We start from the raw sequence: 22,870 nt of genomic DNA, 5'->3' as shown, positions 1-22,870 counted from the left end.
CAATTACAGCAACTTATTGATTTTGCTGTAAAAATAGGCCCTGTGTCAAGAGCCCAAGGCCTAGAGTTTATATAACAAAATTCGAGGGTCTGCCTTAGTATTACTAGAATAGGATACCCTACAGATTGCCAATACTGTGCTGGACACTCAATAAATCTTCTCTTTAGTGCATTTTTGAGCTAAAGGGGTTAAACTCATCAACACCTTCAGTTTGCAGGTGAGGACAGGAGGCCCAGAGAGTTATGTTGTACAAGAGGTTACACGGCCAGTCAAAGCTGGAACTGGTGACAGCGGTATCCAACACCGCATTGGAAGACTGATGATGGAAATACTGGCGTCTTAGAGGCAAAAGCAAAACAGTTATAGCAAAGGGCCCTGGATTTCACATCACAACCTCTGTCCCTTGGCTGTTCCTGGTCTAGCTGCCTTTGAGCCTGCTTTGAGATCCTCACTGGGCAGAGCTGGGTGTCTCTGTCTGGACCATCATTTGATACCTCTCCTCCCACCCCCAGAAGAAGGGAAAAGAGGAAAGGTAGGAAGCACAGCAGAGCAGCCCCTCAAAGCAAAAACAAACAAACAAACAAACAAACAAAATTCACTGATATCTACCTAGGTATCTTAGTCCACGGAGTCTAGTTTTTTGGTAGAAACATTTGGTGTTCTTTCCTTCCAACCATCAGTCTCTGAGGGAGCCCCTCTCACCACCTTTCCGTACTTGTGTTCACCAGCCTCAGTGAGAAATCATGTGGGGAATTTCCTCTCCTGATACCTCACCCATTAAGCTCCAGTAACATCTCCCTGCTGTGATCTGCCCCTCCAGTAGGAGTCTGAGAATTCCCAAGGGATCCTGGGCGGCGCTGTTCTTGGCATCGATCTGTTTGCACTCGTGATCTCCTTGTGGCAGGGCCCATGACTTATTCATCTTCGTGTTCCTGGTGGCAAACACAGCCACAGCTGGCACACAGTAGGGACCCAGCTGAAAAAATCTTGCAAAGTGGCGTCCCACTGTGAACGCAATGTTTCGCCTCCAAACACAGACTTTCATTTTTTTTAACATTTACCTCCTCTTTTTCGTATGAGAAATTCAGTTGGTAAAAATAGATGGGATGACGCAAACATCCTTTAAAAAGGCCAGGCTGCTAAGACTCCTACTTGGTTAGTGTGTATTAGATTGAACCATAAGAAAGTCCTGTTTTTGTAAGTCAAAGATAGTTGAGTTGAGTGTTGCCCATTTTCTATGTTCAGACTAACATACGTGAAAATAATATAACTACAAATACACCGCTTTTTACTTTTCATCAGACTCTCGAAGGGAACGTTTGGCCCAAGAGGGATGAATAACCACTGGTCGGGGTTATTGTGAGACCACCTACTCCATTTTCTCAAGTATCAATAGTGCACTATTATCTGAAAAACACGTCATAGTTGTTCAATTTTTAACATTGTAAAATAGTGGTATATGACTTTAAGGATTAATAGAGAAATCAATAGTGTTACCATGTGGTACTACATTGTTCCCATGAATGTACTTAAATATATTTAGCCCTTTCCTAAAATAGATGCCCAGGCCCCTGGGGCTGCCTGATCCAGCAGGACTAGGCTACAGTAAAGGAATGTCCAGAATGTATTTCCTATGGCTTCCATTTGCCTCGTTTTGTATAACCGCCCATCCCCCGTGGTGTTAAGGAAGCAACAAGGGGTCCCTAGTTCTCTTGTTCAGCATCACTGTGAGAATAATAATAAGCAGATGGCTTACTCCTCTGGGCAAAGGAACATCTCTCCCCCTAACCTCATCTGTAGAATGGGACTAATACTAATGTCAAGCTATGGCCATCACCACTAGTTATCTCCCAATATCCATTTCCCCTTCTTCCTTGGTAAAGGAATCCCAGTTTCTTAGCTGAGCACGTGGCTACTCAGAGAAGAGACCACACTTCCCAGCCCCCCTTGCAGTCTTATGACCAAGTTCTGGTCAGTGAGATGAAAGGAGAAGCCTTGTCTAGAACTTCTGAGAAGTTTCTTTAAAAGGGAAAAGGCAGATGTCACATTTCTACTTCCACATTTAAGGAGTTTGCAGCTCTGTCCTAACAACAAGTAAGAAGCTGGACAGACAACTCTTCTTGGATCCATAAGAGAGAAGAGAACACAGGGCAAACCACCGCCCCCAAAGTGGAGACAGACAGGAGAATCCAGGGAGCTGTGGTTAACCAGAGCAGTCTTACGAGGGGAAACCACCGGGGAACCAGTGCCGGGTGGGAAAACCTGAACTGTGATGGACAAGTTAGGGGAGGCTCAGTGTGGACAAGTCTGAGGGTGAAAAACTCCCGAGAGACTCAGTCACAGGGGGACCCTATGTTTTGCCTCCTGAAGCTTACCATGTTCCCACAGTAGATATCAGAGAAAAATCCCCTCCTGTTTCCTGCAGGGCAGGGCGAGAGGAACCATTGGGAAATCCTCCAGAGCACTTTGTTCTTCTTAACAAAGCCTGCCGTCAGGGGAAACTAGTTAACCGGAGCCTAACCAGTCAGGATTTGATCAGAACCTAACTCATCGGGGTAAGGGAAATACCCACCTCCAGCCCACTCTAGACAACTTGGGGGTGGGGGTAGGAGTGGCTGAGAAACACTTGTGCCGTCCACAGAGGCACGGGCTCAGTAAAAGACTGAGACCAAAGCACAGGAATATAGAACACTTCCCCTCCCCTCACACCACACCACCATGTTACTAAAGGCCTATTCACCACAGTTCCTTTTACCTAGGACATCATGTCCAGCTACCAAGAAAAAATGACAAGGCATACCAAAAGGCAAAAAACAAACAAACAAACAAAAACCCACAAAGAAATAAAGAATGCCTTTGGTGGGCTTATCAGTAGACTGGACACAGCTGAGGAAAGAATCTCTGAGCTAGAGGACATATCAGTAAAATCCTCAAAATCAAAAAGCAAAGAGAACTGAGACTGAAAAATACAGAACAGAAAATCCAAGAACTGTAGGACAGCTACAAAAGTGGTAACATACATGTAATGGGAATACCAGAAGAAGAAAAAGAGAAAGGAACAGAAGAAATATTTGAAAAAATAGTGACTGAGAATTTCCCCAAAGTATTGTCAGACACCAAACCACAGACCCAGAAAGCTAGGAGAACACCAAGCAGGATATGAATACCAAAAAACTACACCTAGACCTATCATTTCAAATTACAGAATATCAAAGATAAAGGAAAAAAAAATCCTGAAAGAAGGGGAAAAAGACATCTTACCTATAGAGGAACAAAGATAAGAATTACTGACGTTTCCTCAAAAACCATCCAAGCAAGAAGAGAGTGAAGGGAAACACAAAGTGTTGAGAGAAAAAACCCACCAACCTCGAATTCTGTACCCTGCACAATTATCCTTCAAAAGTGAAGGAGAGGGACTTCCCTGGCGGTCCAGTGGTTAGGATTCGGTGCTTTCAATGCTGAGGGTCCGGGTTCAATCCCTGGTGAGGGAACTAAGATCCCACAAGCTGCGGGGCATGGCTGAAAAGGAAAAAAAGAACTTTTACTTTTCTTATTCTTAATTGACGGATTAATGGATAACAGTTTGTTTCAAATAACAGCAACAATGTATTCGATTATATATGCTTTTGTATATGTCATATATGCCTATCTGTGCTTAGATATAAATGAAATGAATCACAGGAATAATATAAGAGGAGGAGGGTATTAGGATTATTTTGTTACTGTAAGGTACTCACACTATCTGTCAAGTGGTGAAGCGTTATTTGAAAGCAGACTTGGATTAGTTGTAAATGTATACTGCAAACTCCAGGGCAACCACTAAAAAAAGTGAGAAAAGTATAACTGACATGCTAGAAAAGAACAGAAAATGAAATCATCTAAAATGCTCAGTTCAAACTACAAATGACAGAAAAAAGAGTGGAAGGCAAACATAAGAACAAAGAACAAAGGCAACAAATAGAAAACAGTAGTGAATATTATAGGTGTTGATCCAGCTATATCAATAATAATGTTGAATGTCAATGGTCTAAATGCACCAATCAAAACAGAGATTTTCAGAGTGCCTCAAAAAAAAAAAAAAAAAAAAAGAGCCAACTCTATGTTGTCTACCAGAAGCTCACTTTAAATATAAAGACACATACAGATTAAAAGTAAATGGAGAGGGGCTTCCCTGGTGGCGCAGTGGTTGAGAGTCCGCCTGCCGATGCAGGGGACACGGGTTCGTGCCCTGGTCCGGGAAGATCCCACATGCCGCGGGGCAGCTGGGCCCGTGAGCCATGGCCACTGAGCCTGCGCGTCCGGAGCCTGTGCTCCGCAACGGGAGAGGCCACAGCAGTGAGAGGCCTGCGTGCCGGAAAAAAAAAAAAAAAAGGAAAATGGAGAAAAATATACCATGTTAACAGTAATCAAAACAAAGCAGGAGTAGCTACATTAATTTCAGACAGAGTCGACTTCAGAATCAGCAAAGTTCTTGGGAACAAACAAGGGGGTTACGTAATGTTAAGGGGTCAGTTCTCCTCTAAGACATAATCCTTTATGTGTATGTTCCCAACAACAGTGTCGACCTAAGTGAGGCAAGACCTGACAGAACTGCGAGGAGGAATGGGTGAATCCATTATCACAGCTGGAGACTTCAACACTGCTCTATCAGACATGGACGGATCCAGTAGGCAGGAAATCAAGAAAATCAGAAAGCAAGCTACGGGACACCACACACCCAGCACAAAACCATGACACAAAGCACCGACAAAAGCAAACCACAACACAAAACACCTGCACATGGCTTATTTCTCCATAAGGCCATTCACCACATTGATAGCAGTGGTTACCTCTGAGGAGAAAGCTGACGCTGTGGGGATGGAGAGCAAAAGTGCTCTGGGGGCTTTTCTTATTGTATCTTGGAATCTTTCATAATGAGAACACACTCATATCTTACTTACATAATTCAAATTATTTTTAGAAAAGACCACAGACATAAATAAGGGTAGGGGAGAGAGAATAGGTGAATTTGTGAAGAGGCAGGAAAGAAGCTAAAAATAGTTTTTCTGCAATATATACTGGCAGGGTTATGTCCCCTCGCAGGCTTTTCCTGATCATTGATTAACACATCTCTCTTCAAGTGCCTCATTAATGTATATTCTCCCCTGCCACTCATATTTATGGTTTTAGATGAAAGTACCTATATGTTCACAGATGGTTACATATGCAAAATGTTTTCTAAATTAGAAATGGAACACACTCAGTCTCATATTCAAGGGGAGACCTTATGTTAAAACTTTTTCCCTCTGTGGGATGAGAAGGAATGAAAATATCTAGGAAACTAATGTGTGAAGGAAGAGGTTAAAGTTCAATGGGGTCTTAAGAAAAATGGGGGCTCATTTTAGGTTAAAATGAACTGATTTAGAGGTTTGCCTGATGGATTGTAAAACATCTTCAGATACTTCACTGACCGAAACAAACATGTATTAAACACGTACTATACATCAGGGGCTATGCCAGTCCATATAAGATGCATCCTAGGGACTTCCCTGGTGGCACAGTGGTTAAGGATCCTCCTGCCAATGCAGGGGACACAGGTTCGATCCCTGGTCCGGGAAGATCCCAGGTGTCGCAGAGCAACTAAGCCCGTGCGCCACAGCTACTGAGCCTGCGCTCTAGAGCCCGTGAGCCACAAGTACTGAGCCCGCGTGCCACAACTACTGAAGTCCACACGCCTAGAGCCAGTGTTCTGCGACAAGAGAAGCCACAGCAATAAGAAGCCCGTGCACTGCAACTAAGAGTAGCCCCCGCTCGCCACAACTAGAGAAAGCCCACGCACAGCAATGAAGACCCAATGCAGCCAAAAATAAATAAATTTTTAAAAATTGCATCCTAAACACCCTTTGACCTCAAGGAACTCTCAATATAAAGTAGTGATGGTGGCAGCAAATGCATATATAAATTACAGCTATACTAACAGTAGGGAAAAACGTTAAGACCTCACTATGGAAATGTGGTCTGAGGACCCGCAGCATCTGAATCTCCTGGGGCAACTGAGACCCACTTCTAAACCCTTGAATTTGCATTTTAACAAGATCCTCAGGTGGTGTGGATGCTTATCAAGGTTTGAGAAGTGATGAACTGTGGGACTATAGAAGGACCCACTCTTGATCCCTTGGGAAGTGGTCAAAAGTCTCCAGACTCTTGGGAACATTCCAGGATGAGAGACCAACAGGCCCGTGATGATGGCAGTTAGAGCAAGAAGGATTCTGGAATGAGAAGTTTAGTCTGGAAGGAAATTGGGAACTTTGGAAAGTGTGGGAGACAGGACAAAAAAGGCAGGCTGAGGCCAGAGGCAGAAGGGCCAGACTGAACTGCTGAGATTTCTGGAGGAAGCCACAGGAAATTTTAAGCAGTAAAGTGACAGGATCAGATTCCTCTGTTTGGCCATAACTCTGGTTGCAGTGAGGAGGACGAAACGCATAAGAGAGGCTGGAGCAGGCCCGACTTACATCCTTACATGAGGACGATTCAGTTTTGAACAGAAAAGAAGTCTTTGAGGACTCAGAGATGGAGGGTGGCACTGAGTCCCGGCCGACAGGGAAACACAGGGCTCCAGCTGCAGCTGGATACGGGTGGGTTCTTTCTTCTAAAAGTGCTGATACCCACCAGCCACATCAGCATCACCTGGGAATTGTTAGAAATGCAAATTCTTGGGTCTCACCTGAGATACATTGTCAGAAACTCTGGGGATGGGGCACACAAATCTGACTTGGAATAAGTTCTCTTTCACATTGCAAACCACTGCTCTAGCCTGCCAAAAATCTTGTAGTAGGTGGTAAGGCTTAGAATTGCCACAACTTTCTTTCTTAAAAAGAAAACAAACACAAAACAGGAGAGTAACGAGAAATGAGTCTCTATGTCTAGGGGCCAGAAGAAAAGCCACATATAACCTAGATTTTATATAGTGCCCAGGAAAAGCAAAAGACATATTGACCATCTTGTCCAAAAGCCTCACATTTGGAGAATTAAAATAGTTCTGGTAGAGGCCTGTTAAGTTCTAGGTAGCCTAAATTAAGTAAAACTTAATCATCACGGTTGTAAATTCTTTGTTGCCTTTATTCCCCAGAAAAACACCCTCAGAAAAAGCGCTGGGATTCCTTCTGGCCCTCTGAAAATTGTGTTTCTGATGCAACCGCCCATTAAAAAAAACGCAATCCCAAATTAAAAACCCCCAAAACGGAGCAGCGGGGCTGGCGCCACCATCCTGAGGCATCTCTGCCGTTTCCCAGCCACACTGCTGCGGACTGCAGTGCTCCTTTCCCAGGCTGTTCCCAAAGACAAATAAAACACTCCTTGTTTTTTCCAGACCTGAAATTAGCGGTGACTCAGAGCGCTCTGAATCGCCACAGTCGCCTCGGCAAAAAGGAAAAATGTGCAAACTTTTCCTCTCGCCCGAAGGCCCGACGTGCCGGGCTGGGCCAATCAGGCGAGGATGGTGGGAATCGCACCAAAGTAGGTAAAAAATGCGGGACGCGCGGCCCCCGCGACCGACCGCGCCCAGGCTCCCGCGGGTCCTTCCTTCGTCCCTCCCTCCCTCCCTCCCTCTCGTCCTCCCTCCTCCCTCCCTCCTCTCTCCCGTCTCCACCGCCGCGGGCCCCGCCCCTCTCACCCCTCCCCCTCCCAGGCCCCGCCCCTCGCGGCGGCGCACACCTGGCCAGGTGGCTACTTCCATGTAAGGGCAACGGCGGCGCAGTGGGCGGGGCGCCACGTGGCCCCGCCCAGGTGAAGGGGCCACCGCCCCTCGCCCGCAGGTGCCAGCTGAAGCTCCGCCCCCTCGTCCGGAGCTGTTGGGGGAGGACCTCGCCCCCACCACACAGGCCAGAGCTGGTGAGGGGTACCCGGTGCCCCTTCTCCGGAAGGCGAGGAAGACCCCGCCTCCGCGGAGTCGGGGTTGGGGGACCGCTGGGGCGGGGCGTTGCCAGGCCGGCCGGTTGCGTAGCAACGGTGGGCAGCGCGTGACGTGCGCCGCCGCGTCTGGGCCCGAGGCGCCCGCCAGTCCCTGGGAGGCTAGCGGGGCTGCTGTGAGGAGGTCGCTCCGCAGACTTGGTGCTCGCCGGCTCCCTCTCCGCGCTCTGCGGCCGCCGCGGCGAAGATGGTGAGCTGGGGACCCGGGGCGCCACGGGGTCGGGGCGGCGGCGGCGTGGGAGGACCCGGGCTTCGGCCGCCGAGGACCCGCTGGGCCCCGCGCCGGGGCGGCTCCCAGGCCGCTGCATTCTCGCCGTCGCCGCCGGCGCGAGGCCTCCGCCTGGCCTCGGTAGTCCAGCCGGGGTTGACCCCCCGCCCCGGCGACGCCGCCCGGGGTCCGCTCGTGCTCCCGGGTGGGGGCCTCTTTGGCGCACGTTTCGCCGAGGCCGGGCGCAGCCGGTCGGCGACTCGGGCGGTTTCGGCCCCTGAGGTCTATGCGTCTCGAGGAGGGAACGAGGCCTTTATTGAGCCACCTGGGGGGGCGGGATGGCCACCGAGCGTGACCCCTGCGATTCCGAACCGGGCCTGCGGTCCTTTGCTGCCGCCCCTGGTGGTCCGCGTCCCGCAGCTCCTCGTCCTGCGCGTCCGGCCGGGCGGTGGCCTGTCCGGCCTCCATGTACGGTCACAGATTTTCTTTTACCTGCAAACAGGTTGGCTCTGCCAGCATAGCGTGCAGGGGGTGGGCATGATGCTGGGATGCTAATTAAAGCAAATGAAAAAGCTTTTTAAAGTCCGTCAAGCTATCCGAGTCGCTAAAAAGTAAACAGATGTTCCTCATATTCTAGGTGTTGGACTTCTTAATTCACGTATTTTCCCCTCTAAACTGTCACTCTCGTTTGCTGTAGAGCTGTGCTCTTAAGTGGACGATCAAGTAGAACATTTTGTCATTTTCTGTAGTGTGCGCATACTGTTACCATTTTTGGTCAATGATTTGCAGGCAAAGGCTTACCAGACTTTGCTGGAAATATTACACTGTTATTGCATCTGTCTGCCTGGAAACAGTTGGTACCAGTTTATCTTCCTACACAATGTTTTCACTGAATGACAATTTGGGTTTTCTTAAGGTATTGCACCTTTCAGGGCTATGCAGACTGGCTCAGTGGTGGAAGAAAATTAGAGATTAGACAGTAGTTTCTGGATGACTGAGGATATGTAGTACGAATTTGATGTTGTTCAGTTTTTGGTTCTTCTTTGGTTTGATTTTGTAAGCTACAAAGAAGATCGGCATCTTACAACTTTCTAACTTCTTTAAGATTGTACTGCATTATATACTACTTTATGCTAAAAGACTTAATCTAAGGGCTTTGAGTTTTCATAAATTTAATACCATCCACTCAGACGAAAGTGCTTTGAATCAGGCTGGAGCCGGCTTTAGTGCCTTCTGATTTGACTTAACTTTATTTTCTGTTTGAAAATACGACCAAACCTTTTTACTTTAGCTAAATGCTTAAACTTTAAAGCTTAACTTTCTTATTTCTATACACTCAAATAAAATGAAGAGTCTGTTTTAAATATTTATAGTTCGGAAGGAGGAGGAGAAATAAAAATTAATCAAGATGGGTGATTCCGAGTACGTTTCAAACTTAGGGAGGTCGGAAGAACTTATGAACTACTCTTAGGATGCTTGCAAAGAAAGAGAGTTTAGAATACAGGTGACCATTTTTATTTTATTTTTTTAATTGACACAGTTGACTTACAATGTTGTGTTCATTTCTGCTGTCCAGCAGAGTGCTTCAGTCATACATATATATACATTCTTTTTTAAATATTGTTTTCCAGTATGGTTTATCATAGGATGTTGAATATAGTTTTCTGTGCTATACAGTAGGATCTATATATAAAAGCTTACATCTGCTAACCCCAACTTCAGTCTATCCCTCCCCAACCCCCTCCCCCTTGGCAATCACAAGTCTGTTCTCTTTGTCTGTGAGTCTGTTTCGTTGATCAGTTCATTTGTGCAGATGACCATTTTTAGAGCTTACTCTCGTATTTAGCCTTATGAGCACAGAGCTTCTCCCTTCATTCCAGCTATTAGAGAATATTATGAAGATGTACGTTTATTCCCTGATTTTAGCACTTTACCTCTGTATTTGAAACTGTTTAGATCTGTTGGTTGGATACTTGGTTCCAAGTTTCTAAGCTTTTTTTTTTTTTTTCAGATTAAATTTTAACTGTTGATGGATTTGTTCTACATTAACAAAATCACTTCCTGGTACTCACCAAGTCTTCTCGAAGCACTTGAGAATAAAGCAATTTGAAACCAACTCAAAAGATCACCCTGAGCACTTTAAGATGAGATTTCATGTTTTTAGAGTCTCACTTTACAGTGCCCAAAAAAAAGGAAAAAAGCCTACCCTCCACAGGAACCACATCTACACACTCCAAACAAAACTTTGGTGTGCGTGTGTACTGGGTACGCCAGCTTCCTCATACAAAGATTATTTACCAGCTTACCATCAAATTCCTAGGGTTATCTGCTGAGTAGTTCTTCCTGTTGGGTATGGATTGAGACATCACAGGAGACTGGCCTAGCTCCTCTTGTTACCAGTGGCTCTCTGGGAAGTCAGAGTGTAGTCTTGTCCCTGAAACAGTAAGGGTCTGCATGATAATCTAACCCTTAACCTTACCCTAATCAGAACTCGGCTCTAACAAACTGAGCTGTTGGCTCAGACTGAATTACACGTGTATTCTTCCACTTGATGATTAGCAAAAACACTTTTACTTACAGCAGTCTAGTGGAAGAGGTTGGGCATGTGTTCCTGTGCCCATTTAACATATTAGAAAACAGTCTGTAAAGGTTTAATTGACTTGTGGCCTTTTTTGACTCCACATCAGGTTTTAAAATAATTTAAAAATTAATTTTGAAACATTTTAAGCAGGAAGGTACACAGAATAATAAGTTCCTTTGTACAAAAAAAGGTTAACTTTTTGCCATATTTCAGGTTTTTATGTTACCATTACAGGTAAATATGCATCTTTTTCCTCATCCCGTTCCCTTCTCTCCCCAGAGGTAACCACTCCTGTGTTAAAGACGTAATGTACTGGCCAATTAAGGAGATGATTTTTGCAGGTTATTGCATTTGAGAGAACATTAATTAAAATGAGGAACATCTCAAAAACAAAAAAAAGGGCTTCCCTGTTGGCGCAGTGGTTGAGAGTCCGCCTGCCGATGCAGGGGACACGGGTTCGTGCCCTGGTCCGGGAAGATCCCACATGCCGCGGAGCCGCTGGGCCCGTGAGCCATGGCCGCTGAGCCTGCGCGTCCGGAGCCTGTGCTCCGCAACGGGAGAGGCCACAACAGTGAGAGGCCTGCGTACCGCAAAAAAAACAAAAAAAAAAGGACAGAGACCTGGGGCTGGTAAACTGAGGAGTCTTGAGGAAGCCTGGGGACAGGTCTTAATCTGGAAGGAAGCAAGGGCAGGATCCTTTTGTTGTCCTGAACACAAAATGATGGGAGTGAATTTCTTAATCTTCACTGCTTTTCAGGAGCTCAGGGCTCAGGTAAAGTTCAACATAGTCACTTGAAACGAACACATTTCGTTGATGTTTCCATACTTTCAGTTGTACATGTATGCATCTGTAATAATATATGTTGTCTTGATGTATTTTAAGATTTTATATAAATGTTATCATGCTTCGTGTATCCTTTTGCAACTTTCAAAAAAAGAACTTGGTGAGGTTTAGTTCTGGTTTGCCTCCCATCAGCTACTTTCACAAGCCTGTTTCTCTATTTTCTCTACTTGCCATTATGAGACTTTGAAAACCAATCTGATAGGTGTGAAATGGTTTCTCATTCTTTTAATTTGCATTTCTCTGATTAGTAGTAATTGAGTATCTTTTCATTCTTGTTGCAGCTTATGTTTTTACATGCATGTGCTTTCAGTAAACCTGACATTGTGTAAACATTCCTCACGTCTTCATGTAGACTCATTTGTGGAGCCATAAAGTAAATCTAACCTTAAAAGAAAATCAGCGAGAATGTGCTTGTCAAAGCCAGACCTGCATAATGAAGACTAATATACCTTGCCTCCGGCACCTGCTTTTCTTTGCGTGCCTCTCAAGCTGCTAAGTAACAGAAGTTCAGTACTCTTAATTCTAGCCACCTGCCCTTGTGAGGCCCTGGTCGTGGTAGAATGCACAGTGATCCAGAATAGAGTTCCATCTTTGCCACAGGCCGTGGAGGTTAACATCCTCTGTTCTATACTTATCCTTTTCTTTCTTTTTCCTAGGCGGTACCTCTAGCCAAAATGGTAAAAACAAACACACATGGGATATACGGGAAAACTGTACTTTCTGCTCAATTTTGCTGTGAACCTACAATGTCTCTAAAAAATAAAGGCTATTAAAAAAAATAAAACAAATAACCATAATCGTTTTTCATAAACAGAATTGTTTTAAATCAAAATGGTGTTTATTGTATACAGGAAGATTCTAAACATTTGTGTTTTTATTTATGTTAATGTAACTTATATTTTCTTTCAGTAATAATTAAGATACTTTGAGCTGAACACCACCTTTGAAATTTGAAAAAAAAATTGAAACTCTTTAAAAACTGTTGTTTTAACATGTACTTTTTTTTAATCTACAGAGTAATGCTCTAGTTCGATTAACTAGGCCTGGTCTCTGTTGTATTCTTTGCTCTTTGCATACCTAAACCACAGAAAATAATAAACCATAAACATGATGCTGGTTATTTAAGCATCTTGAGCTACCTTTCCACATAGCCTAATATTCCTGTCTATGTTTTCCATGAAAGACATACCCAGAGATTTGTATGTAACACTCAGAAATACTTTAATCAGTTTTTCTTCTGTCTCTGCCTGCTTGCCTTGGTGTTAGAAATGAGTTTTGGAGTTGTCCTGCTTCTGAAAGCTGTCTCCTGTCCATTTTGCTTGAAATTTTACATCGGGAGAAGCATAGAAAAATAAACATCAGATTGGTTCATCTCAGTAATGCTTTGACAAACTTGTTACTTAATTCATGGAATCTTGGAATTCATGTACAAAGAATCTTCTGTACAAGGGCCCCCATAGAGTTGAGTACGTAGTCTTGAGTGATGCTTAACTCTTGTAAGATTGTCTTCTAGTAGCTGACATTGTAATGCTTATGTGCTGTTTACCCTATTTCATGATTTGTTTGCTGTGTTAAAGAATCAATTTTTGGTAGGTCTTTTAAAAGTAGCTCATTTCAGGAAAAATGCAGTCAGAATTCTTAAAATTCGTATTTTAATCTGTAGTGTGAAATGGTGGAGATTTTGGTTTTATTTTTTTGACATGACAAGGGACCATCAAAGAACTCTTACTCTGTTGCCACAAGGCTTAGGATGAGCACTTGAAAGGTAGAAACGTCAGTGCGTACTGTAGCAGGAAACCTACATTTAAAACTGATTTATCTGTGTGTTTGTGCTTTTGGATCACATTACAGGAAGACTGTTTACTACTTTCAACATTTTTGCGTTACTTTATAGGTTGTTCCTCCTCTTTGCCTTATCACAGAAAAGAAGGATGAATTTTCTACCCATATTCCTATCTTGGCTTGTTTTCAGAAGATTGCCAACTTGTAAATTTTTAAAATCTTTCACAAAGTACATTTTTGTTGGCGGTAGTTTTTTTTTTTTTTTTTTAAGTAATTAGAGCTAAAACTAAAGCATGGGCAGATATAGGTAAAACTTCTCCAGCTCTGGAGAAGTCAGTTATGGAAGCTCTGAAGCTCTGAGGAATTCTCAAATCATTGAGGCCTTGTTTTAAGAACGTTGTAAGTCATCTTTAGACCAATGTTGTCGAATAGAAATAAAATGTGAGTTACATATGTATTTTTAAATTTTCTAGTAGCCCCATTAAAAAGGTAAAAAGAAAAGATGAAATTTGTTTAACCCAATATATCTGCAATATTGTATCAACATTTAATCAATTAAAAAATGAGACATTTTACATTCTTTTCTCATACAAATTGTTTGAAATCCACTGTATATTTTATACTCAGCACAGCTCAATTCAGGTGCTCAATTTTCATTGGAAATATTTGGTATATATTTAGACATAAAATTTATAGTTGAAAAAGCAGAGTCATATACTTAAGTTGCTCCAAGCATACTTAGTTTTCCAGTAATGGAATTGATAATCAATTTTAAAATTTAAGTTAATTAAAGTGAAATAAAATTTAAAATGCAGTTCCTCGGCAGCACTGGCCATGTTTAATGGACTCTCTAAACCACATGTGGTTAGTGGCCACCTTAATGGACCAGCCTCAGACTTTGTGGATTGGCCTGTTTAATTTGTAAGGGGAAGTTAGTGTGGGTACCAACACTTTTGTTAATTCTTGGCATGTCTGCATATGACAAACAGTGCTGAGATAGCCTGTGAATCCCTTTTATGGAACTTATTAAGATGTTTTGTGGGACTAGACTGTTGAGCTCCATTGGCTAGGATTTGTATATTTCAACAGCACAATACGTCTCCTAGTAGGCCCACAACAGATGTTACCGAATGAACACGAATGAGTGAATGAGAGGGCATCCTTCATTATGATGGGGCCGGGTCCCATGGAGATGGATTACTTTAATTTTTATACTTTCTATTCCCACATACCTTTTTTTTTTAATACAGTAGGAATTGAGTTTTAAATACTGAACTAATTGAATAGTACCTCCCCTTTGTATATTGTGTTATAATTTAGTTCGAGTCTTAACCGTGAAAATCCTTTGAGATAGATAAGGCAAGTATTATTAGAGTAGCACCTTTCAACTAATTCTGACATGCAAAAACTGCTCAGTAATGCCAATTCCCTTTCTTTCTTAAAAATGAAACTGAATGGTATTTGATGCTCATTGAGGCATCCTGAACCATAGAAAAGCACTTGAAAGCGTAACAAATGAAAGAACAAGAAGTAATGCTATCTTAGATAACTTTCTTAGATAACTTATAAGTATTTACTGTGTGTCAGGCATTGTGTTAACTTATCTCACTCAATCCTTATAGCAACCCAGTGAGGTAGGTATTGTTATCATTACTGTTAAACTATACTGAGAAGTGGTTAAGAGCTTGAGCCCAGAGTCTGGCTGCCTAGGTTTTTTGAATCTTGGCTCTGCCACTTACTGTATAACCTTAGACACATTACTGACTGTTCTGTGCCTCAATTTCATCATTCCTCCAAGTGGGAATGATAATAGTACTTAACCATCACAACATTTTGTCGATGCATGTAGGTAAAGCAATGCCTGGCACATGGTAAAGTGCTTATCAGCACTGGCTAAAATAATAATATTAAACAACCTTAGATCCAAGTTTAACAGTCTCTTTTCTTTATATTCTGAGTACACCAGTGTATACTTCAGTAACTGTAGATAAAATGAAAACGGTGAAGGAGTGCATAAAAACATGTTTCTAATTGCTTATTATTTCTTTAAACTAATTTTATTTTACTTGGAGTCATTATATATGATCATTTTTTTATGATCAAGTTTTTAATTTGACTTTTCAGGTGATTTTGATCCTTGATGTAAAAATATCTTGTCTTCCACTCATAGTTATATTTTTCTTGAAGTAATTAATGGAGAATGAAACACAGTTGTTCATTGCCCTCAAGGTTTAGAATAGCAATCATCTATTCAATAAATATTTGAGAAGTTATTATATACCAGGAACTGACCCAGGTACTTGGCATACAGTACAGAAAAACAAAGTCCATTCCTTGTAGAAGTTATATTCTAATGGGGGTGGGCGGGTGGGAGGGACAACCAAAAAATTACAAGATCATGTCAGGTAATGGCAACTGGTGTGAAAAAAAATAGGGTGATCAATAGGGAGTACTAGAAAAGTTGGCTACCTTGGGGTAGATTCTTAGGGAAGTCCTCTCGGGGTGACATTTGAGCTTAAGACTTGCATGGCAAGAAGGAGCTAGCTAGCCATGTTAAGAGCATTTCAGGGAGAAGGAACTCTAAGTAGAAAGGCCTTGAGAAGAGAATGAGCTTGACATGCCGGGGACAAAAAAGGTTTGTGTAGTTGGAATTCAGTGAAAAGCAGGGAGAAAATTAGGAAATGGACTGTAGGCAGGAGCTAGAGCTGGGTGAGCCAAGGTGATTGCACCAGGAAGCTGTCGGGTGTCTGGTGGTAGGGAGGTGTTAGGGTGTTAAGTTGTGGAGTGAGATAGGATTTAGATGTACAAATGGGGACAAAACTGATTGAGTGTTGCTATTATTCAATCAGTCAGTGGTAGCTTGGATTAGGATTGTTAGTACTGGGATAGTGAGAATTGATTGGATATTGTATATTTGGGGGAAGAGCTGACAGGATTTACTGATCATTTGGGTGTGTGGCATAGGGGAAAGAAAGACATCAAGGATAATTCCGAAGATTTAGACCTGAGCCACTAGGTAGTTGGTGCTGTCATTGTGCTGGGGTCCTATATAAAAGAAGCTAAAATAGTCTGGCAAAAATTGAGGTTCTTGGAACTTTGAGGAACAACAAATTGATCCAGAAATATTACAGATCTTTAAAATATCTTCACATCTGATTGTAATAATAATGTATGTTCATTATAGAACATTAAGGAAAATTGAGTTGTAATGACAGTCCTATCCAAAGTGCGTTTGGTGCACTTTCTTTCAGGCCATTTTAAACATATGCTCATTCTTTCAATAAATAAGTGTTAGGTACCTTCTGGGAATCAAGTACTGTTGTAGGTTCTAGAGATTCAACAGTATACAAGACAAAGTCCCTTTTCCTATGGAATATACATTCTCATGGGGGAGACAGGTAAGAAATCAGTAAATAAGATAATTGGAGATTGTAATAAGTACTATAATGGAAATAAGGGAGATAGTGAATATCTGGAGAATATCAATGTAGATTTTTCTCAAACAGTTGAGTTCATCTGTAACAGTTTTATGTCCTTTATTTCTCACATCTCAGTGTGACAAGGGTGTCAAACTAATTTAATGGGGAAACGAATAGCATCTTCAACAAATGATGCTGGGACAGCTGATGTCCACATGAATGAATTTGGATCCCTGCTTCACACTATATACAGCATTGAGAAAGTGGAAAAGACAACCCAGAGAATGGGAGAAAATATTTGCAAATCATATGTCTGACAAGGAACTTGCAGAATATATGAAGGACTCTTACAACTCAACAATAAAAAGACAACTGAATTATATGGGCAAAGGCTTTGAATAGATATTTTTCTAAAGAAAGATACACAGATGGTCAATAAGCTCATGAAAATATGCTCAAAATCATTAGCTACTAGGAAATGCAGATCAAAACATAGTGAGATCCTATTTCATACCCACTAGGATGGCTGTAAAAAAACTAACAAATGTTGGCAAGGGCATGGGGAAGTTGGAACCCTCCCACATATGTTGCTGGTGGGAATGTAAAATGGTGCAGCCATTTTGGAAAATGGTTTGACATTTCCTTAAGAAGTTAAACTTAGGCGTTACCATATGACCCAGCAGTTTCACTCCTAGTTATATACCCAAGTGAAATGAAAACACATGTCCACATAAAAACTTGTACATGAATGCTCATAGTGTTATTCATAATAGCCTCAAAGTGGAAACAACCCAGATGTCCATCGACTGATGATTGGATAGATAAAATGTAGTATATCTGTACAATGGAGTATTATTTGTCAGTAAAATAAATGATGTACTGATACATGCTGTGACATGGATGAACCTTAATACATGTAAAGTGAAGGAATCCAGTCAGAAAAAGACTGCATGTTGTATGATTCCATTTATATAGAATATCCAGGATTGGCAGATACATAGAGACAGGAAGTAAATTTGTGGTTGGCTAGGTTTGGGGTGGGTAAGAATGGGAAAGAGGAGTGATTGTTCATGAGTACTGGGTTTCTTTTTGAGGTGTTCAGAATGTTCTAAAACTAGACTGTGATGGATGCACAAATGTGAATATACTAAAGCCCACTGAATTTACACTTTAAATGGGTCAATTTTATGGTATGTTAAATATATCTGTAAAAACTATTTAAACTGTAATGGTATTATGCATATACAGTGATGGTATTAAATCATCTTCCTGTTAGATTTAAATCCGTATTGTAAGTAGTGCTCAGTCATCCTTGAGCATAAATCTTTGCCTTCATTGGCATTGTTTGTTCAAAATAGAGTCCTAGGTATGCAATTACTGAGTCAAAAGTTTTGTGTTTGTGTGTATATATTTCTGATTTTTAAAATTTGCTCATCATAGAAAACTTGGAAAATAGAGGAAACTAGGGAGTAGATAAAAGTCACTTATATTCCCACTGTTAGAGATGAAATTTCTTTTCCCTCTATGTATATTTTACTGTACATAAAGCTTTATATCCAGCTTATTTTTTCACTTAAACCAAATCATAAATATTTCCCCCATGTCATTAAAAGCTTAATGTAAACATAATTTTAACAGCTGTATCACAAGCTATCCTGCGGATATATTATGATTTTCTCAGTAATTCTCCTGTTTTTATTTGGACTGTCTCATTTTTAGTATTTTGCAGATTATTTCCCCAGAATAAATTCATTGAAGTAGGAATACTAGGTTAAAGGGTCAAAGAGTTTAGATTGTTTTAAGGCTCTTGGTATAAATGGCCAAATTGCTTCCTGAAAGGTAACAGTGAGTAATATCGTTGCCTGTGATGGAAGATAAATCTGGAAGGGTAGCTTGGTTCAGATAATAAAGGGCCTCTTATGCTGTGTTAATGAATTTGGACTTTTGTGGGTGCTTAGGAATTGGTGAAGATTTTTAATCTTGGGCGTGATAGAAGATTTGAAGAGTAGATGAGAAGGAATAGATTTGAAATACACATTTAAGGAGGAATTGGTAGGGCTTAGAAACTTAGTGTGACCACGGAACAAAGGTAGATCAGTTAACCAACAGCATCAAGTCTGCTTCCTGTCTTCGGTTCACTGACATGCTAGCTCATCCTCCAGAGAAGCCAAGTTGTTAAGCTAAGACAACATCGTTTACCATTAGCTTATGGTGTGTTCAGTATTATCTTTCTCAAAAGGGACTAGAGTATTTTTTACATTGTTGCGCTTGAAGTAAAAACTAAAAGTAATGTATACTTTTTCCATTTAGGATAATTTACATAAAGTAAAATTCACCATTTTTAGTGTAGGTTCTGCAGATTTTGGCCATATACAGTGGTGTAACTACCACCACAATCAAAATATAGAATAGCTCCTTCACTCCAAAAAAGTGCCATATTAATACCTCCTCCAGTCCCCAACAACCACTGATGTTCTTTTTTTTCTTAAAAAAATTTTTTTTAATTTAATTTTATTTATTTTTTTATACAGCAGGTTCTTATTAGCCATCAATTTTATACACATCAGTGTATACATGTCAATCCCAATCGCCCAATTCAGCACACCACCACCACCACCCGCTGCTTTCCCCCCTTGGTGTCCATACGTTTGTTCTCTACATCTGTGTCTCATTTTCTGCCCTGCAAACTGGTTCATCTGTACCATTTTTCTAGGTTCCACATATATGCGTTAATATACAATATTTGTTTTTCTCTTTCTGACTTATGTCACTCTGTATGACAGTCTCCAGATCCACCCACATCTCTCCACATCTCTACAAATGACCTAATTTCGTTCCTTTTTATGGCTGAGTAATATTCCATTGTGTATATGTACCACATCTTCTTTATCCATTCGTCTGTCGATGGACATTTAGGTTGCTTCCATGACCTGGCTATTGTAAATAGTGCTGCAATGAACATTGGGGTGCATGTGTCTTTTTGAATTATGGTTTTCTCTGGGTATATGCCCAGTAGTGGGATTGCTGGATCACATGGTAATTCTATTTGTAGTTTTTTAAGGAACCTCCATACTGTTCTCCATAGTGGCTGTATCAATTTACATTCCCACCAACAGTGCAAGAGGGTTCCCTTTTCTCCACACCCTCTCTAGCATTTGTTGTTTGTAGATTTTCTGATGATGGCCATTCTAACTGGTGTGAAGTGATACTTCATTGTAGTTTTGATTTGCATTTCTCTAATAATTAGTGATGTTGAGCAGCTTTTCATGTGCTTCTTGGCCATCTGTATGTCTTCTTTGGAGAAATGTCTATTTAGGTCTTCTGCCCATTTTTGGATTGGGTTCTTTGTTTTTTTTAATATTGAGCTGCATGAGTTGTTTATATATTTTGGAGATTAATCCTTTGTCCGTTGATTCATTTGCAAATATTTTCTCCCATTCTGAGGGTTGTCTTTTTGTCTTGTGTATGGTTTCCTTTGCTGTGTAAAAGCTTTGAAGTTCCATTAGGTCCCATTTGTTTATTTTTGTTTTTATTTCCATTACTCTAGGAGGTGAATCAAAAAAGATCTCGCTGTGATTTATGTCAAAGAGTGTTCTTCCTGTGTTTTTCTCTAAGAGTTTTATAGTGTCCAGTCTTACAGTTAGGTCTCGAGTCCATTTTGAGTTTATTTTTGTGTCTGGTGTTAGGGAGTGTTTTAATTTCATTCTTTTACATGTAGCTGTCCAGTTTTCCCAGCACCACTTATTGAAGAGACTGGCTTTTCTCCATTGTATATCCTTGCCTCCTTTGTCATAGATTAGTTGACCATAGGTGTGTGGGTTTATCTGTGGGCGTTCTATCTTGTTCCATTGATCTATGTTTCTGTTTTTGTGCCAGTACCATATTGTCTTGATTACTGTAGCTTTATAATATAGTCTGAAGTCAGGGAGTCTGATTGCTCCAGCTCCGTTTTTATCCCTCAAGATTGTTTTGGCTATTTGGGGTCTTTTGTGTGTCCATACAAATTTTAAGGTTTTTTGTTCTAGTTCTGTAAAAAATGCCATTGGTAATTTGATAGGGATTGCATTTAATCTGTAGATTGCTTTGGGTACTATAGTCATTTTCACAGTATTGATTCTTCCAATCCAAGAACATGGTATATCTCTCCATCTGTTGGTATCATCTTTAATTTCTTTCACCAGTGTCTTATAGTTTTCTGCATACAGGTCTTTTGTCTCCCTAGGTAGATTTATTCCTAGGTATTTTATTCTTTTTGTTGCAGTGGTGAATGGGATTGTTTCCTTAATTTCTCTTTCAGATTTTTCATCATTAGTGTATAGGAATGCAAGAGATTTCTGTGCATTAATTTTGTATCCTGCAACTTTACCAAATGCATTGATTAGCTCTAGTAGTTTTCTGATGGCATCTTTAGGATTCTCTATGTATAGTATCATGTCATTTGCAGACAGTGACAGTTTTACTTCTTCTTTTCCAATTTGTATTCCTTTTATTTGTTTTTCTTCTCTGATTGTTGTGGCTAGGACTTCCAAAACTATGTTGAATAATAGTGGTGAGAGTGGACATCCTTGTCTTGTTCCTGATCTTAGAGGAAATGCTTTCAGTTTTTCACCATCGAGAATGATGTTTGCTGTGGGTTTGTCATATATGGCCTTTATTATGTTGAGGTAGGTTCCCTCTATGCCCACTTTCTGGAGAGTTTTTATCATAAATGGGTGTTGAATATTGTCAAAAGCTTTCTCTGCCATCTATTGAGATGATCATATGGTTTTTATTCTTCAATTTGTTAATATGGTGTATCACATTGATCGATTTGCATATATTGAAGAATCCTTGCATCCCTGGGATAAATCCCACTTGAACATGGTGTACGATCCTTACAATGTGTTGTTGGATTCTGTTTGCTAGTATTTTGTTGAGGAGTTTTGCATCTATATTCATCAATGATATTGGTCCGTAATTTTCTTTTTTTGTAGTATCTTTGTCTGGTTTTGGTATCAGGGTGATGGTGGCCTCATAGAATGAGTTTGGGTGTGTTCCTTCCTCTGCAGTTTTTTGGAAGAGTTTGAGAAGGATGGGTGTTAGCTCTTCTCTAAATGTTTGATAGAATTCACCTGTGAAGCTATCTGGTCCTGGACTTTTGTTGGAAGATTGTTAATCACAGTTTCAATTTCAGTGCTTGTGATTGGCCTGTTCATATTTTCTGTTTCTTCCTGGTTCAGTCTTGGAAGGTTATACCTTTCTAAGAATTTGTCCATTTCTTCCAGGTTGTCCGCTTTATCGGCATAGAGTTGTTTGTAGTAGTCTCTCAGGATGCTTTGTAATTCTGTGGTGTCTGTTGTAACTTCTCCTGTTTCATTTCTAATTTTATTGATTTGAGTCATCTCCCTCTTTTTCTTGATGAGTCTGGCTAATGGTTTATCAATTTTGTTTATCTTCTCAAAGAACCAGCTTTTAGTTTTATTGATTTTTGCTGTTGTTTTCTTTGTTTCTATTTCATTTATTTCTGCTCTGATCTTTATGATTTCTTTCCTTCTGGTAACTTTGGGTTTTGTTTGTTTTTCTTTCTCTAGTTCCTTTAGGTGTAAGTTTAGATTGTTTATTTGAGATTTTTCTTGTTTCTTGAGGTAGGCTTGTATAGCTATAAACTTCCCTCTTAGAACTGCTTTTGCTGCATCCCATAGGTTTTGGATCATCGTGTTTTCATTGTCATTTGTCTCTAGGTATTTTTTGATTTCCTCTTTGATTTCTTCAGTGATCTCTTGGTTATTTAGTAACATATTGTTTAGCCTCCATTTGTTTGTGTTTTTAATGTTTTTTTCCCTGTAATTCATATCTAATCTCATAGCGTTGTGGTCAGAAAAGATGCTTGATATGATTTCAGTTTTCTTAAATTTACTGAGGCTTGATTTGTGACCCAAGATGTGATCTATCCTGGAGAATGTTCCATGTGCACTTGAGAAGAAAGTGTAATCTGCTGTTTTTGGATGGAATGTCCTATAAATATCAATTAAATCTATCTGGTCTATTGTGTCATTTAAAGCTTCTCTTTCCTTATTTATTTTCATTTTGGATGATCTGTCCATTGGTGT

At 40.8% G+C, this 22,870-nt stretch overlaps 1 protein-coding gene across 1 annotated transcript in view; it reads left to right on the top strand.

The window, feature by feature from the left end:
• The first annotated feature begins 7,854 nt into the window (after positions 1–7,854).
• Positions 7,855–22,870, top strand: part of DSTN (destrin, actin depolymerizing factor) — a 37,156-nt gene continuing 22,140 nt past the window's right edge. The window contains exon 1 of the mRNA XM_079719998.1: positions 7,855–8,137. Coding sequence (XP_079576124.1) covers positions 8,135–8,137 — 3 coding nt within the window. The 5' untranslated portion in view covers positions 7,855–8,134. The remainder of the gene's footprint in view (positions 8,138–22,870) is intronic.

This window comes from Hyperoodon ampullatus (assembly GCF_949752795.1).
Source record: "Hyperoodon ampullatus genome assembly, chromosome: 14".
Lineage (NCBI taxonomy): Eukaryota > Metazoa > Chordata > Mammalia > Artiodactyla > Ziphiidae > Hyperoodon > Hyperoodon ampullatus.
The sequence above is the reverse complement of the archived record's forward strand: the minus strand, read 5'-3'. Positions and strand labels throughout refer to the sequence as shown.